This window comes from Gracilinanus agilis, chromosome 6 (assembly GCF_016433145.1).
Source record: "Gracilinanus agilis isolate LMUSP501 chromosome 6, AgileGrace, whole genome shotgun sequence".
NCBI lineage: Eukaryota > Metazoa > Chordata > Mammalia > Didelphimorphia > Didelphidae > Gracilinanus > Gracilinanus agilis.
Genome location: NC_058135.1, coordinates 131,477,618 through 131,496,043, shown reverse-complemented (window position 1 = coordinate 131,496,043; position 18,426 = coordinate 131,477,618). Strand labels below are relative to the sequence as shown.

The following is an 18,426-nucleotide window of genomic DNA, read 5'->3' as shown; positions in this document are numbered from 1 at the left end:
CATTTTTATGCCAACATCTGTCTACCTGCTTTTAGTTACACTGACCCAAACAGGCTTCTTTAGATGCTTCAAGGCTAACAGAATGTCAGCAAAAACTAACAGATAAACTCACACTCACAAATACAAACTCAAACCAAGGAGATAACCAAAAGTGAAGTTGAACTTGTATGATTTTTCGATTATCTCTTTTTTAGTTTCATGACCTGAATTGTTCATTTTCAGAAGAAACACATTAAAATAAAATAAACTTATACTCATGAAAGACTATAATACTGATATTATTAGACTTTCAAATATCTAACCTTTATTCTCGCTGAAACATAAGGGTAGGGAACTTGTCAGACTTAATTTATAGATCTGGACCTGGCCCTGGATTCATTTTTTGCCATCTGATTTAGAGCTTTCCTCATCTTTACCATTTATGTCCTCCCTACCATGGGACATTTCATCTTTTAAAGGAAGACTCAGTTATCTCCTTTTTCCAGAGAGAATAGAAGTTCCATTAGGGAAATTAGGTGGTACAGTGTAATAGACTGCCAGGCCTGGAGTCAGGAAGACTCATTTGGCCTCAGACAACTATCAGTGGGACCTAGGCAAACCACTTAACCCTGTTTGAATCCATTTCCTCATCTCTAAAATAAGCTGGAGAAGAATATGACAAACCATTCTAGTATCTTTGCATTGAAAACCCCAAATAGGGTTACAAAGAGTTAGAAGTTACTGAAAAAGATTAAGCAATAACAATCGGAAGCTCCATAAAGGAGAGACTTTCCCCTCTTTGGTCTTTGTTTCATTACCGAATAAAGGCATTTACTAAAATTCTTATTGGGTTGTATGACCTTTGGGAAGTCATGTCATCTCACTGAGCCTCAGTTTCCCTATTTGTAAATATAAATATGAAGAATATTCTGATGAATAAAGTAGATAATATTTGTAAAATTTGCCAGAATTTCTTAGTACACTGTGAGTTTTTGTTTTAAGTTCCAGAGCCATCAGACCATTAAAACCTAGAAGGTTACATGGATTCTCCATTGGCAGGTAAGGCGGAGAATGATTAGGACACCTGGCTGCAATCCATGCTGTGTTCCTTACTACATTTGTGATCTTGGGAAATCATTAATCCTCACCAGGCTTCATTCTCCCATTTTGTAAAATGAGGCAGTTGGAGTAGATGGACTCCAAGACCTATGAACTTTTGATTCTCTGCCTTGTAAATCAGTTATCTGTAGAAGGGAGTTGTTCCTGTTCTGTCTTGTCTTACCTTTAGTCAGTTATCCTCCTAAAGCAGAAGAAGGTTAGTTTTGGTCTGAGCAGATTATATTAAGAAGGTTCAAATCCTGTAAGAAATAAGTGAATGAATGTATGAATGAGTGAATGGATATTTTACTGGTGGATTGTTCATAAGCTTTCTAATGGTTCTTAGAAGCAGCTGGGTGGTACAGTGGATAGGCTTCTGAGGCTGCAGAAAGGAAGGTCTGAGTTCAAATATGATGTCAGACACATATTACCTATGTGACCATGGGCAAATCACTTGCCTGCCTCAGTTTCCTCAATTACAAATAATGTCCTGTTAGTGCCGGTAAGGAGAATTAATCATAGCAAATTGTGAAAAATAGCATATTAAATTAAAAAAAATAGCATATCACTTTTCAAAGAATGAACATTGTTCAAATAACCTTCATCTGATTGTGTTTTTCAGAAATCATACTTAAAAAGCACACCTATCCAGTACTACTTGTACCTCATTTTCAATGGCCATTTTTTCAACTTTTTAACTGAAGCTGGAACTCATTTCTTCATTCTCAGGTAATAAACTCTATGACCATGATCAGATGCAGAAATAGTTGGCCCTACTTAATTCAGTTTACTCAAACTCTGAGCGTTTGGTGCCAAACTATGGTGAAAGGGAAAGGCCTATATCCATTCATTTATTTGTTCCCTTTGAATACATCTGGGCTAATGGAGGGCAGTATGGGTGGTTTTTGTTGGGTTTTTTTATCTGGACCTGTGGCGTGATTTCATCCTCATGAAGAAGACCCAGCAGTGAAATGCCCTCTACTAGTGCGTATCTGAATTTAGTTTGCAACTTATAATCTTAGACAGCTGCCAAGGGCAACAGAACAGGACTTTCCATCTACATCTTCCCAAGATAGCTTTTTATCTTCTATACCAGAGGTGTCAAAGTTGGGCAGGTGGCAGGACTCATGCAACTGACAAAATGTCCAAGTGAGCCTCAATGTGATTAAAATGTAATTGGGAGGGGCAACTGGGTAGCTCAGTGGATTGAGAGTCAGGCCTAGAGACAGGAGGTCCTAAGTTCAAACCCGGCCTCAGCCACTTCCCAGCTGTGTGACCCTGGGCAAGTCACTTGACCCCCATTGCCCACCCTTACCAATCTTCCACCTATGAGACAATACACCATAGTACAAGGGTTTAAAAAATACTTAAAAATGTAATTGGGAACTATTTAACAAAAACACATAAAAATATAATAAAGATAATGTCAAAATGTGGTTTTTCTAAGTCAATATGTATCCTGCTTGAATCCCTTTCCATTTGAGTCTAACACCCCATTGACAATTTTTGACGATGTTGCTTCTCATGAGTACGTCTATCTCCAAATAAATTGTCCCGTTGTTACTTCTCTCTCTCCTGCCTCCAGCATACACACTCTTAAGGAATTCATCTCCTTATTTAGTAGTATTTTGGCTTTTTTGCAGGGGTTGAGGGAGCGATCCAGAATGCATGAAAGATGCAGGATGGCAGTATTGTATAGTAGATAGTGATCTAGCCAAGAAGCCAAGGGTTCAAATTCTGCTTCTGACACATGCTTGTTGTGTGACTGTGGGCCAATCACCTAAACTCGCAGGATTCCTGGCAACTTTCTTGAGACCTGAAGTTACAGAGGAGTTGATCTGCATTGTAAAGGAGAGTTTCATCACTGGGAATTCCCTACATCAATGAGGACACACACTAACAAAGAAAAAAAGAGGAAAGAAAAAAGACTAGTTATGTTCTTCCTTGTTACATACAAATCTGTCTTTGCCAATTACTAATTCTTATTTTTTTTCACCTCTAGGTTTTTCTTGCCCTTCCCTTTCTGTTTTCTCTGAAAGTATTTCCTATTTTTTTCTTCTGCTCTGAGGTTTTTCCTAGGGTGGCTTATTCTCTAGCCTTCAACTCAGAAAATCTGACAGCCTATTTTACCATGTAACAAACACCACCAGAGGGGTAATGGAATCAGATTTTAGAGAGGAAAAAAAGTGATGAGCTGCCATCTCTTCATCCTTCTGGCAAGACAGAACAGGGTGGGCTAGCCTTCTTCTCTGTAGAAAATTTCTGAAAATCTGCTTATTCCTGATGAATTTATCATAGGTTTGGAATTAAAAGGCACATCAGAGGCCACTTAATCCAACCCACTCATTTTACAGGTGAACCATCTGAGATCCAGGAAGGTTAATTGATGTTGGCCAAGGTCATACAGATAGTGGCTCACATTCAAAATATATACATACAGATGTCTCTCTGTCTTTCCACTTTGGAATTTGAACCTTTGCACATTTTAAGAGGAATAAATGCATCATTTGAGCACTATATCTTTGGATTTAAATTCAGACCTGAGGAAATCTATTTAGATGATTCTTACATTTCTGGTAGACCAACATTTGTACTATCTATAAAGAAGGGATTTGCCAAGCAGATCTAATTGTGAGCTCATGATTTTAGTGAGCATGTTTAACTTACAAGACAAAATTATTTTTAAGAGGATTTATTTGGCGGTGCTCTGAAAATTAATGTTACAACCTCCAATCCTCACTGTGTTTTAGCTTTTTGTTGGATAAGAAATCTTACAGGTGCATTCAATTATCATTCACCCTTGTGACTTCATTAGTGGTGGTATCTCACTCTGTGATGTAGCTTCTTTGTAACTTGATTTCTTATATTGTTACCTAGGGCAATGAGAAGTTAATGACTTGCTTAGGGTGATACATCCAGTATGTGTCATCAGTGGTGGAATCTCCCTCCATGATGTAGCTTCTTTGTAACTTATTTTCTTATATTATTACTTGGAACAATGAAAAGTTAAATTTAACTTACCCAGGGTAAAACTATGAGTGTGTGTCAGAGGTAAAACTTGAGCTCCATTCTTTCGGACTTCAAATCTACCCCTCTGCTTTCTGCTACATTTTTTTATTTGGAGTTGGAGAGAGGGACAGCTTTTGCAAACAATAAAATTGTAAGCCTGTCTATAATTTAGACTTTAATTCAAGCAAGATCAGAAAAGTTTTACTGGATGATCAGTGCTCATATTCAGAAGCTAGGATTGCTTAATGACTATATATTTGCAGAAAGAATTTTTACTGAATACAGAAAAACATTCCCAATTAGTATATGGTAAAGTGGAAAGAGAGGGGCCATCTAGGCAGCACAGTACCAGATAGAGAGCCAAGTCAGAAGGACCTGGGTTCAAATTTAGTCTTGGATATTTCCTAGCTTTGTAATCCTGGGCAAGCCACTTTACCTTAATTGTCTGGCCCTTGCCACTCTTCTCTCTTAGAATATTGATGCTAAGACAGAATGTAAGGGAAAAGAAGAAGAAGTAGAAGAAGAAAGAGAAGGAAGAAGATTGGGATTTAAAGGACCTAAGTTTGAAACTCAACTCTAGTTTGGACAAATACACCTCTCACCTCAGTTTCTTCATTGATAAAATGAAAGGTAGGACTAGATAACCTTGAGTACCTCAGTGGCACAGTAGTAGATAGAGCTCTGGTCCCTCTTTGTGAGTACAAATCTGGCTTCAGACACTATCTAGACATGTCACTTAACCCTGTTTGTCTCAGTTTCTTCATCTGTAAAACAAACTAAAGAAGGAATTGGCAAACCACTCCAACATCTTTACCAAGAAAACCCCACAGAGGATTAATAAAGAGTCAGACACAAGTGAAAAATGCAATTCAACAACAATAAAGAGCAGGTACTTTAGGATGCTCCATTTCTGAGTTTATGGTTCTCTGATTCCATGTTGTTCTCCTATTTGTAGCTAACTGATACCAGAACCATGCTGATATAGAAAGGCCTCATAATTTGGTTTTGTTTCAGCTGTATCAGTGCCCATCTGCCTAAAACTGAAGCTTCTGCCTGGGAATATGTCATAAGGGATTTAGAACGGCTTAAAGATCTCGTAAGTATTCATTTTTCTATCCCTTCCCTAAATTAACTACTATCACTTATGTAACACATTGGAGAGTCTCTGGGACTTCTCTCATCTGGGATGGATGAAGCTACTACAAGTACAAACATGGGAATGATGGGCCCTTGTAAATAGGTTATATCTAAATGGTAAATGAACATTTGTCCTTTCATTTTTCAAATCCTGATATTTAATTTACAATTTGTAGCTGTTTTCATTCTCCAACTTTTTATGTACATAATTTTCTTTACTTTTAGACCAACAAAACTGATATCAGCACTCTGTATACTGAAAGTAATGCTCATGTGAGTACATTTCTCCCTGTTTTGTTGTTGTTGTTGTTGTTGTGTTGTTGTTGCCATAATTATTGTGAATTGCTGGAGGGCTAAAAGGAACCAACTTCTTCTTGAGTTATATATAAGAATAGGGATGTTCTAAGGCTAGAGAAGACTTTGGGGAGAGTGTTGGGGAGGGTTGCAGGTGGGGGACATGATAGGTCTCATCAAGAATTAAAGAGCTGTCATGTGGGAGAGGGGCCAGATTTGTTCTGCTTGACCCAAAGAACAGAAATAGGAGTAATGGGCCAAATCCCAGATAAGCATATGGTACTTCCATAGCAGTCAAAACTTCTTAATGATTAGCAATAATCAAAGATTATAATTATAGATTAAAGATAATTATAAGTTTAGATAATAATTTTGATAATTATAACCATAGAACATAATTAAAGCTATAATAAATACTTTGAAAGATAATGAGTTCCCTATTACTGGAAGTTAATAATCAGAGGTGTTATAAATATAGGAGAGGGTAAACTGAATACTACCACTCTTAATTGGGTGACAGTAGTGGTAGTTCAGATATGTGGCTAGAGCAAGATCACCTGAGTCTTGCCACCCAGCTAGATGTTATAACACCTCCCTCCTTTATAACAGTGCCCAGGCAGGATCCTTCAAGTCAGTGAATGGGTATCCCTTTCAGGTCCCACCTGGGGTTGATTAATAATTGATCTGTTAGCTTTGGACACATTTATCTGACTGCATTTGCTCCCTTCCCAGACAAGTGATGACACAACCATTCCAGGAAGGTACTTGAAGAATTTATATAATTTTGGCAAGGAAGGAATATTTAGGAAATGGGAAGAGGAATAGGAAACCCTAAACTAATCTTTGATAATATTAATCCCTCAGAGCCGTAGGCAGGTGAATGATTCTGGCTTGTTATTAGCTCCTCTGGCTCAGCTTGGCCACAACCAAACCAGAGCAAGCAAACTGTTGTATGATGTCTCTCAGCTTCTTCTTCTTGCCAGATGTTATGCCTTTCACAGCCTTTAGGAACCACCCTTTCCACCCTCTTCTTCTTCTCTTGCCCACTTCCCGGATCCCTCCTGGGGCCCGGGATACTTAGATACCTAAAGATGGTTTGAATACCTAAATTCTAGGGGACAGTAGAATAGGAGGATTCACGGTCTGGATACAGGTTGGCAAATGTCAGTGAGGTTCAGACAGGAGTTCTTGCAAGGTTGAGCCAAGCAAGCCTCAGATCCCAATTGACCAGGGTCTACAGATCCCAGGTCCAAAGGAAAAGGAAAAGAAAAAAACCTCTTGTCAGGGGCTGCCAGGGTATTTATACCCCCCTAGCCAACCGCTTTCTCCCCTGTCCTCATGGCCTCTGGGAACATTCTGAGGTCCAACGGTCTTCCCCTGTCAATTAACGATGGGACTCTCAGCTCCCAGAGTTTCAATATAACAGAGGTTAGATGATTTATGGGTCCATCCAAGTTCTTTTCCCCCACTTTCCTTGCAGTCCTGATATTCTGTGATTCTATGTTAGAGATCATCCACTATAAACCCCTCATTTTTCTGAGACATTGTGATATTAAATGTAAGATAATGTTAAAAATAGGCTAGAACCTAGGTCTCATGATTCTTAATCTGATGTTCTTTCTACTCTGCTATCCTATCTCTCTCTTATACTCCTTGGCTCTTTTAGAGTAAGAAGTAATAATAGCAACACAAAGATATTTTCCTGCATATACTCAGCCTGACTCTTTAATATAGTCTTCAATTTCTCCCCTCACCATTTCAAAAAAAAAAAAACCTATTACCCCAGAGCTGGCTTAAAACCAAGTAGAGACACACTTGTTTTTGTACAGCTCTTAAAAGTACCCGTGGGTATATGAATTCTGTCCTTGTAGGCCCACTGCCTTCTCAGTGACATATGCTGGCCTAGTTCCTTCATGAATCTGTCTCTAGGACTGGTTCATGGTAAGCCCATTTCCCTGCACTGAGGGGGAACAAACAGACTTCAAGGAACTTGACTCACTTCCTTTGAGTAGAAAGGTTTGATCTTTTAGAAATTACATTGACTTTAAAAGTTGTGGAATTCACATATCCCTTTTCAATGTGTTCCTCTGGAATCAGTTAATTATTTTTTTTAAACCCTTACCTTCTGTCTTGGAGCCAATACTGTGTATTGGCTCTTAGGCAGAAGAATGGTAAGGGCTAGGCTTTGGGAGTCAAGTGACTTGCCCAGGGCCATACAGCTAGGAAGTGTCTGAGGTCAAATTTGACCCTAGGACCTCCTATCTCTAGGCCTGGCTCTCAATCTACGGAGCCACCCAGTTGCCCCCGGAATAAGTTGATTTTTAAATTAACATATTGTGAAAAGTTTTCCTTGGACTTTTTTTTTAACCCTTAACTTCTGTGTATTGGCTCCTAGGTGGAAGAGTGGTAAGGGTGGGCAATGGGGGTCAAGTGACTTGCCCAGGGTCACACAGCTTGGAAGTGTCTGAAGGCTGGATTTGAACCTAGGACCTCCCGTCTCTAGGCCTGACTCTCAATCCACTGAGCTACCCAGCTGCCCCTTCCATGGACTTGTTTATAGGATGTTGACAGGGAATCAATTCAAAACTTAAACTAAAAAAATAAATATATGAGTGTGCCAAGGACCTTTGATTATATTGGTATAAATCACCAAAACAAATCAAAATGTGTTAGGTAGGGGCAGCTGGGTAGCTCAGTGGAGTGAGAGTCAGGCCTAGAGACAGGAGGTCCTAGGTTCAAACCCGGCCTCAGCCACTTCCCAGCTGTGTGACCCTGGGCAAGTCACTTGACCCCTATTGCCTACCCTTACCACTCTTCCACCTATGAGACAATACACTGAAAGTACAAAGGTTTAAAAAAAATGTGTTAGGTGGATGTCTGAAACTCACAGAGGTTCAGATTCATAGTATCATCCCATGATAGACAGAGAGGACCTTATAGGGCAACTACTTGAACCCCCTCATTTTACAGATCTGGAAACTGAAACCCAGAAGGGATAGTAAGACTTTCACTTGGTCACACAGCTTATCAGTGTTGGCAGCTTTAGAAGCAGAATTTGAAGTTGAGTCTTTCTGACCCCAAGCTTAGTCCTTTATCTATTATACAATGCTGCTTCTATCAGAAAGAAACAAGGTTCTTGACTGTGTTACCCTTGGTAAGTCACTCAACCCCCATTGCTTAGCCCTTACAGTTCTTCTGCCTTGGAACCATAGTAGTGATTCTAAGGCAGACAGTGAGGATTTAAAAAAGAAAGAAAGAAACAAGGTAGGTCAAAAAAGGGGTGGGGAGTGGAAAGCATATTAAACCATAATAGGACTATTCTTCAACTTTGTTTGGACCCTTTTCTTTGTGATAGTAGGAAAAAAAGAAGTCATTGTTAGAAAACATATTAAGGTCAGACAAGTTATATTACCAGGTATGTGACTTACCTTTTACAACATTCCACAGCAGACCTAGAGAAGCCTTCATTATGTATCCTCATCAACTCTCTTGTTTTCTCTAAATCAAGCAAATGTAAGCATTAAGGGAATGGTCTTTCTCGTTCTTACAAATGAAATTAAAATGTTGTGTATTGTAAATTGTATAAGCTAAGCAACAGATAAATCTATAAAACTGATTGATTTTCTCAAAGGCCTAAAAAAACTATTTTAACTTTGTTTAATTGGACTGAAATTACCTGAGGCATATCCACTTTCTCTCATGTTTCTGAGAATAAAAATAAAATCTCTCTTCTCACTTCCTTTGCTCCCTAGAAAACATTGTATTTATGAGTTAATTTATGATTGGGCTTCTCATCAACAATGTCCTAATCACAGCCTTTTTAGGATGTCAAACTTCGAAAATACCAAAAACTTGGCATCCTTTTATAGTTGCCAATTCTAAGCCTTAGGCAAAAAATTCAGAGAAAACTCATTATTTTGGAAATGAGCTGATTTCTTGGTTAGTGTTGGTCATCTTCCTTGCCCTGAGCTTGGCTAGTCTTGTGCTTTTTTAACTTTCTCGTGAAGACTACATGAATAATTAACCATCAACAAGCTAAGAAATTGATTTTTAGTAGATAAGTAGCTCTTGTAACTCTCAAGGGCTTAGATAGAATAAGTTTTGCTTGTTTAGACAATCTTCCTTGAATGTGTCAGACTACTGAATAGGCTCTCTAGATTCCAGTATTTTCTATCACAACCTGAGGGCGTTTCCCTTATAAAAGCAAAACCACTGTTTTTAGAATTAGTAGTAATAAAACTATACATTTATGAAACACTTTCTACTTTTTCAAGGCTTTTCCAACATAATAACTCATGTCATCGTTCCAGTACCCCTGTGAGGTGGGTGGGAGGCATTCTCTTCATTTTGCCCATAAGAAATAGATATACTGAAGCTAGTTCTGTATGTTGAACCCAAAGATCAAGCTTCAAATCTCATCTCTGCCATTTATTACATGTATGACCATGGCTAAGTCACTTAGTCTTTCCAGTTTTCCACTGCCTCATCTATAAAAGGAGAATACTATGTTTAGTTCTGCCCACCAAATTTTTGGAAGGATATTGACAGGCTGAAGGGTGACCAAAATGGCAAGGGGTCTAGAAACCATGTCATTCAAAAATGGATTGAAGGACCTAGAATTTCTTATCCTGGAGAAAAGAAGACATAGGTCAAGTTAAATGTCTTCAAATATTTAAAGTGCTGTCACATAGAGGAGAGATTAGATTGTGTTGCCCGGCTTCGGAGAACAGAATAAAAACAATGGAAACAATGTAGTATGGTAGAAGAGGCAATGAATATGGTGTTGGAAGAACTTGTTTCAAATCCTGCATCTGACACTTACTTTCTGGATGACCTGAGAAAATTATTTCATCTGTAAAATAGTGAGGACAATAGAGTAGATGACCTCCAAGGTCTCCTCCAGATTTAAGTCATTGAGTCAAAGAAGTTGCTGAGCCAGATTTCATATAATTATAGATTTAGTGGTTTGTTCAAGATCAGACAGATAATAAGTGGCAGACTCAAATCAGGACCCTTTGATTGAAGTGTTAGCCCTTTCCCCTCACCATTGAAAACAAATATTTCTTTTTTTAATTGTTTAATTTATTTACAATATTTTTCCATGGTTACATGATTCATGTTCTTTCCCTCTGCTCTTCCCTCCCTGCTCCTGGAGATAACAAGCAATTTTGCTGGGCTATACAAGTATCATTGTTTAAAACCTATTTCCGTATTATTCATATTTGTAGTAGAGTGTTATTCCAAAGCCAAAACTTCAATCATATCCCCATCAAACCACATGGTCAATCATATTTTTCTTCTGCATTTCTGTTCCCACAATTCTTTCTCTGGATGTGGATGGTGTTCTTTTTCATAAGTTCCTCAGAATTGTCCTGAGTTATTGCATTGTTGTTAGTAGAGAAGTCTGTTACATTGGATTGTGCCACAGTGTACAATGTTCTCTGGGTTTTACTCATTTTGCTCTGCATCAATTCCTGGAGATTGTTCCAGTTCACATGGAATTCCTCCAGTTCCTTTCAGCACAATAGGATTCCATCACTAACAGATACCACAATTTGTTCAGCCATTCCCCAATAGAAGGGCATCCCCTCATTTTCCAAATTGTTACCACCACAAAGAGTGAGGCTATAAATCTTTTTCCTTATGATCTCTTTGAGGTACAAACCCAGCAGTGGTATGGCTGGATCAAAGGACAGGCATTCTTTTAAAACCTTTTCGGCATAGTTCCAAATTGCCCTCCCAGAATGGTTAGATCAATTCACAATTCCACCTGCAATGCATTAGTGTTCCAATTTTGCCACATTCCCTCCAACATTTATTATTTTCCTTTACTGTCATATTGGCCAGTCTTCTAGGTGTGAGATGGTACCTCAGAGTTGTTTTAATTTGCATTTCTCTAATCAAGAGGGATTTAGAACACTTTTTCATTTGATTATTGATAGTTTTGATTTCTTCATCTGAAAACTGCTTATTCATATCCCTTAACCATTTGTCAATTGGGGAATGGCTTGATTTTTTTCTAGATTTAACTTAGTTCCTTATATTTGAGAAATTAAACTTTGACAGAGAGTTGTGTTATAAAAATTTTTTTTCCCAGTTTGTTGCTTCCCTTCTAATTTTGGTTGCAGGTTATATTTGTACAAAACCTTTTTATTTTAATGTAACAAAAATCATTCACTTTATACTTTTTAATATTCTCTGTCTCTTGCTTGGTCTTAAATTCCTTCCTTTCCCACAGATTTGATGGGTATACTATTCTATGTTCACCTAATTTATTTATGATTTTACTCTTTTTATTTAAGTCATTTATCCATTTTGAATTTATCTTGGTATAGGGTGTGAGATATTGATATAAACCTAATTTTTCCCATACTGTTTTCCACCTTTCCCAGAAGATTTTGTCAAATAGTGAGTTCTTGTCCCAAAACCTGGGATCTTTAGGTTTATCAAACACTAGCTTGCTGAGATCATTTACCCCTAGTCTATTCCACTAATCCATCCTCCTGTCTCTTAGCCAGTACCATATTGTTTTGAGGGCCACTACTTTATAATACAGTTTAAGATCTGGTACTGCTAAGCCACCATCCTTCACATTTTTATTCATTATATCCCTTGATATTCTTGATCTTTTGTTCTTCCAGACGAATTTTGTTATAATTTTTTCCAATTGTATAAAACAGTTTTTTTGGTAGTTTGATAGGTATGGCACTGAATAAGTAAATTAATTTGGGAAGAATTGTCATTTTAAATTATATTAGCTCAACTTACTCATGAACAATTAATGTTTTTCCAATTATTTAGATCTAGTTTTAATAATGTGAAAAGTGTTTTGTAGTTGTGTTCATATAATTCCCGTGTTTGTCATTGCAGATTCCTAAGTTTTTATATTGTCTAGAGTGATTTTAAGTGGAGTTTCTCTTTCTAACTATTGCTCCTGAGTTGTGTTGGAAATATATAAAAATGCTAATGATTTATGTGGATTTATTTTGTATCCTGCAACTTTGCTAAAATTGTTAATTATTTCTACTAGCTTTTTAGTTGGTTTCCTAGGACTTTTTAAGTAGACCATCATATCATCTGCAAAGAGTAATAATTTAATTTCCTCATTGCCTACTTTAATCACTTCAATTTCTTTTTCTTCTCTAATTGCTGCTGCTAGCATTTCTAGTACAATATTAAATAATAGAAGTGATAATGGGTATCCTTGCTTCGTTCCTGATCTTACTGGGAAGGCTTCTAACTTGTTCCCATTGCAGATACTTGTTGATTGTTATACTGTTTATTAGTTTTCCATGATTACTTGATTCACAATCCCCGCCCCTGCTCTTTCCTCCCCACTCCTGAATCTGACAGGCAGTTCCACTGGGTTATACATGTATCATTGTTCAAAATCTCTTTTCATGTTATTCATATCTGCAGTAGAGCAATCCTTTAACATCAAAACCCCAGTCATATCCCTATTGCACTACATGATAAATCACATATTTTTCTAATGCATTTCTGTTTCCACAGTTCTTTCTCTGGATGTGAAAAGCATTTTTTCTCAGAAGTTCCCCTGAATTGTACTGGGTCATTGCATTGCTGCTAGTAGAAAAGTCTATTACATTCCATTGTGCCATAAGGTATCAGTCTCTGTGTACAGTGTTCTCCTGGTTCTGTTCCTTTCACTTTACATCAATTCCTGGAGGTTGTTCCAGTTCAAATGGAATTCCTCCAGTTCTTTATTCCTTTCAGCACAATAATATTCCATCACCAACATATATCACATTATCAAGGCATTTCCCAATCAATGGTGAGTGTCCATTTTTCTCTCTGAAAGAATATACTCAGTTTTGCAGAATAAGTGACTCTGTGTTGTAAACCCAGATATCTTGCCTTTCTGAATATCATATATCCCATGACATTTGATCCTTTAATATAGAAGTCACTAGGTCCTATGTGATCCTGATTGTAGCTCCATGGTATTTGAATGTTTTGGGTTTTTTTTTTTTCTGTCTGGTTGAAGTGTTTTTACCTTGGCTTGGTGGCTCTTGAATTTAGCCATTATATTTCTGGAAGTTGTCATTTGAGAATTTCTTTCTGTCTGATCTATAAATTCTTTCAATTTTATTTTCTTGTTCGAAGATCTCTGGACAATTATCTTTGATAATTCGTATAATATGATATCCAGGGTTTTTTCTTGATCATGGATTTTTAGGTAGTCCAATAATTCTCAAATTGTCTCTCCTAGATCTAGTTTCTTGGTCAGTTTTTTTTCAATAAGATATTTCACGTTTTCCTCTATTTTTTTGTTTCTTTGATTTTGCTTAATTGATTTCTCATGAAATAACTAGTTTCTAGATGGTCAGTTCTGATTTATAAGGCCTGATTTCCCTTGGTCAGTTTTTGGTTCTCCTTTTTTCAATTGACCCATTTCTTCTTCCATCACTTTCCTTTTTCCTTGCATCACTTTCATTTTTCTTTCCCACTTTTCCTCTGTCACTCTTAATTGGTTTTTGAAGACCTTTTTGAGTACTTCCAGAATCTGTGTTCAATCCATATTTTTCCTTTGGACTTTAGTTGTATTTCCTTTGCTTTCATTGTTCCCTTCTGTGTCTATACCTTGCTCTTTGTTTCCATAAAAATTCTTTAGTTAGGTGCTTTCCCCCCCCCCCTCATTTTTCTTATCTAATTATAGGTAGGCTTGGGAGGATGATATGATGGTTTGAGGGCTAAGAGCTCTCAGAGCCCTCTTCCTCTACTGATTCAATTGACTCTTGAGATGCTGATAGCTTAAAGACTTGCCTCAGGCTTAGGTATAAGCTTTTCATCTCATTCTCATCTTGATCAGGTAGGGAGATGGTCAAATTCGAGATTCTGGCTTAGTCTCAAGTTTTTGGTTTCATGTGTACTTGATCCAATCAGGCACATCCTTGATTTTCCTTTTTTGGAGCTTCATCCTGAGCTTTAGGCAAAAAGATAAGTACTTATTACTATAATCTACCCCAATGTGTGAGTTAAGTCTTTGTCCCATGCTCAGACTAGAATTCCCTGGGCTGGGGCTGTGGACTTCACAGGTTTGAAGTTTCAAGGTATATGGATTGGCTTGTACCTCTATTTTCTCAGGCAGGGACTCAGAGTCTGGATATTGGCTCGGGCATAAGTTTGAGAACCTCAGACAGCAGATATGGGGTGTGAGGCTATATCTCGCTCTTAGCTTACTCTTCCCTCCTTTTTCTAGCTTCTCTCTGGTAGCACAAAACTGCTGAGGATTACTCCACCATCTTGGCTCCACCACTAGAACTCCATCTATGATTTGTTTTTGACCCACTAGTTTTAAAAAACTAGATTACTAAGTTTCCAATTAATTTTAAATTTGCCTCCCCATAGGCTCTTATAAATTATGATTTTTATTGCATTACGATTTGAAAAAAATGCCTTTATTATTACTGCTTTTAAATATTTGTTTGAAATTTTATATGTACCATGTGCTGCTGAAGATAAGGAATATTCCCTATTCAGTTTTCTTCAGATATCTATTAGCTCTAATTTCTTTAATATTTTATTCACTTCCCTTCTTTCTAATTTATTTTTTTGGTTCTATTTATCTAGTTTTATTAGGGGAAGGTTGAGGTCCCCCACTAATATGGTTTTACTACCTATTTTCCTCCATAAGCTCCTTTAATTTCTCCTTTAAAAATCTGGATGCTATACCATTTGGTGCATATATGTTAAGTAGTGACATTTCTTCATTATTTTGCTTTTTATCAAGATGTAATTACTTTTCTTGTCTCTTAATCAAATCCATTTTTATTTAGCTTTGTCTGAGATCATGATTGCTACTCCTGCCTTCTTGGTCTCATTTGCAGCCCAAGAGATTCTGCTCCAGCCTCTTACTTTTACCTTGTGCATATCTACCTGGCTCAAGTGTGTTTCTTTTTTTCTTTTTCTTTTTCTTTTTTTTTTTTAAACCCTTACCTTCCATCTTGGAGTCAATATGGTGTATTAGCTCCAAGACAGAAGAGTGGTAAGGGTAGGCAATGGGGTTCAAGTGACTTGCCCAGGGTCACAAAACTGGGAAGTGTCCAAGGCCAGATTTGAACCTAGGACCTCCCATCTCTAGGCCCGGGTCTCACTCCACTGAGCTACCCAGTTGTGCCCTGAAGTGTGTTTCTTGCCCTTATAAGATTTTAGATTCTTGGCCTCCTAATTTTATGTCTCTGGGCAAGTTACTTAACCCCATTTACCTAGACTTTGCCTGTCTGTCTTAGAATTGTTACTAGGACAGGAAGTAAGGGTTTAAAAAATAATGTGAATTATTCTGAATGTAGAGTCTTGTTTTGGTTTTCTGCCAGTTAAAACTCCTCAAGTTAGCTGATTCAACGGGATAACATCTTGAATCATGTTATTTATTTCCTTAGGAAATGTTTGAACAAAATGACTTTTTGGTCCAGATTTTTAAAATATGTAATTACATAGTTTTTAAAAAAGCAATGAATTCTTGTAAGGCAGCTCTTTTTCAATTCTCATTGCAGCCAAGTTGCAAAATCACCACGTTGAGGTGCTTCCTTCAAGAGCTTCATGTGATTTCTTATGAAAGCAATAACAATGAAGTCAGTGAAACAGTGATAAATATCATCATCCTTGCCAATTCCACATTTTCATCAGATGGGGTGAGCTTTTTCTGTACTGTTAAAATAAAAATAGAATATAGCTTTGTCTTTGTCTGGTTTTATTTTTAGTAGATATTTATTGATATATTTTGTTCTATCACCTGCTTTTCCTCCTATATTTCTACCCTTCTGTCCCTCCCAGAGAGCAACCCTTTATAACAAAGAATAAAAAAAAAGGAAAGAGGGAAAAAAATTTCAGCAAAACCAAAAGCAGGGATTCTAAAGGAATTCTTAAACCCTTTTGGCTAGATCACTTGGGTCTGGGAGGAACTCGGTCTGGTCAAATAGAGAGCCAGGTGATCTGGCATCTTCCCAGAATGAGAAAAAGGCTTGGGGAGTTCATCTGCAATGAGTAAATATTACTATTTCTAATCTGATACAATTGGTACTCTTCTAGTTTATACATAATTCCTAGATAATATTCATTGTGATTGGTGAGATTGAATGGAGACTTTCCAGAAATCATCTGAACATAGAGAAGTTACATTCACCTTTTAGATGAGCACCATTCAAATTTGAAGTAAAAAAAAGAATGTTTGTGTGTGTGTGGGGAGAATCATGTAAAATTGGGCCAATTAACATGCCTTGATTAAGCACTGAGTATTTGCTAGATTCTTTGCTGCAGATACATACCAAGAATAAGATATGGGATTCTCAAGAAATTTACATTCTAGGACAATTAATAAACTTGTTCTTTCTACTTTTCTCTAGAATAATTCACAGAAACATAGAATTATATCTGGATGTGACTTTAGTGGTCCTCCAGTCTAACATCCTCATTTTATAAAGAAAGAAACTGAAACCCCAAAAGCTTCAAATCAAATTCAACAAGCATGAAGTACCCACTCTGGGCTGATGAAGGCAAAAATCAATCAGGCTCTGCCCTCAAGGAGCTTATTTTCTAACTAGGGCAATATAGAGTACACAGATAAGTTTTGTAAAAGTAATACATAACAATTGGAACGAGACAAGCTCTGACAGGGGTGGGCGTGGGGGGGCTAGGATGATCAGGGAATGCTTAGATCTTCAAAGAAACAAAGGACTTTGCAAAGCCTTTCAGACAGTTAAATATTGTTTCTAATGGTTTTCATTAAATTATTAGCCTCAGAGACTGTATGTTTCTTTTTCTTTTTATCTAAACTGCCTAAACGATGCCTCACAATGAATAGGCACTTTGCTTTGTTTTTTTTTCCAATTTGCTTTGGAATCAGCACAGAAAATAAGAGTCTAAAGTGCTTAAAGTTTAAATTGGATTTAATCACATGTAGTAGAAATAAAATTTTCAATCAGGGAGAACTTTTTGTTTGAGAATAATAGTTTCACAGGGTTAATTCAGACCAGTGTAGTTATGATTATGATTTTGTTACAACCTTTATCAGTAGTAATGGAAAAACATATCCCCAGAGTCCCTTCTTACCTCCTCTGTAAGGTCTACCCAGGAATTTCTGGGAATCTCAGGTTCTTGGCTCAGGGGTTAGGCTACCACCAGGAACAAGGATGGAGCCTTGCCTTGCAACAGTCATCCTTTTTTTCTCTTCTTCTTTGGCAGAACATAGCAGAATCAGGATGCAAAGAATGTGAGGAACTGGAAGAAAAAAACGTGGGAGAATTTTTAAAAAGCTTCATACACATGGTCCAGTCATTTATTGGCACTGCTTAATGTCGTTTGCTGTCTCTTCAGCATTTCTCTCAGTGACAACTTTCTTCATGACCTTCTTTAGGCAAAGACCTCTCTCCATGTGCTGGCAAATATGTGTTTCTATTCAATATTCACGAAGACTGTAGAATTAATTCACTTCCTGGAACAAAGATGGAAAATGAACCAAGAAGTGTCTTGTGCCCTTTTTTGGCTTTTTGTTTTTAATTTATTAGTGAAACTCTACAATGTCTTATTATGGAGTTTTAACTTGTACCTAAATGACATGGGATGGGAATAAAGGCTATTTTGCCCTGAAATAGGCCTCACATCGAAAGTATAGACATTTTTGAACAAGATTGTTAGAAAGAAAAGAAATGAAACAAGATAGCAACAGAGTATAGTGGAAAGAGGGCTAGATTTGGAGGGGAAAGAGTCTGCCTCTACAGCATCCTAACTTTGTCACCTAACCTTTCTGGAGTTGTTCCAGTTTCCTCAGTTGTAAAAGGAAGGTGTTGGGTTAGATAATAATAGCAAGTATTCATATGGAGCTTTAAGGTTTGCAAAGTGCTTTACAAATATTATCTCATCTTATCCTTGTAACAACCCTGGGAGATAGTA

General features: G+C 37.3%; 1 protein-coding gene across 1 annotated transcript in view; it reads left to right on the top strand.

Annotated features, from left to right (window-relative positions):
• The window catches only part of IL15 (interleukin 15), a 180,388-nt gene extending 162,199 nt beyond the window's left edge, over positions 1-18,189 (top strand). Inside the window, exons 3-7 of the mRNA XM_044680656.1 lie at positions 1,700-1,806; positions 5,101-5,182; positions 5,449-5,496; positions 16,032-16,169; positions 17,719-18,189. Coding sequence (XP_044536591.1) covers positions 1,700-1,806; positions 5,101-5,182; positions 5,449-5,496; positions 16,032-16,169; positions 17,719-17,829 — 486 coding nt within the window. The 3' untranslated portion in view covers positions 17,830-18,189. The remainder of the gene's footprint in view (positions 1-1,699; positions 1,807-5,100; positions 5,183-5,448; positions 5,497-16,031; positions 16,170-17,718) is intronic.
• Positions 18,190-18,426: the final 237 nt, after the last annotated feature.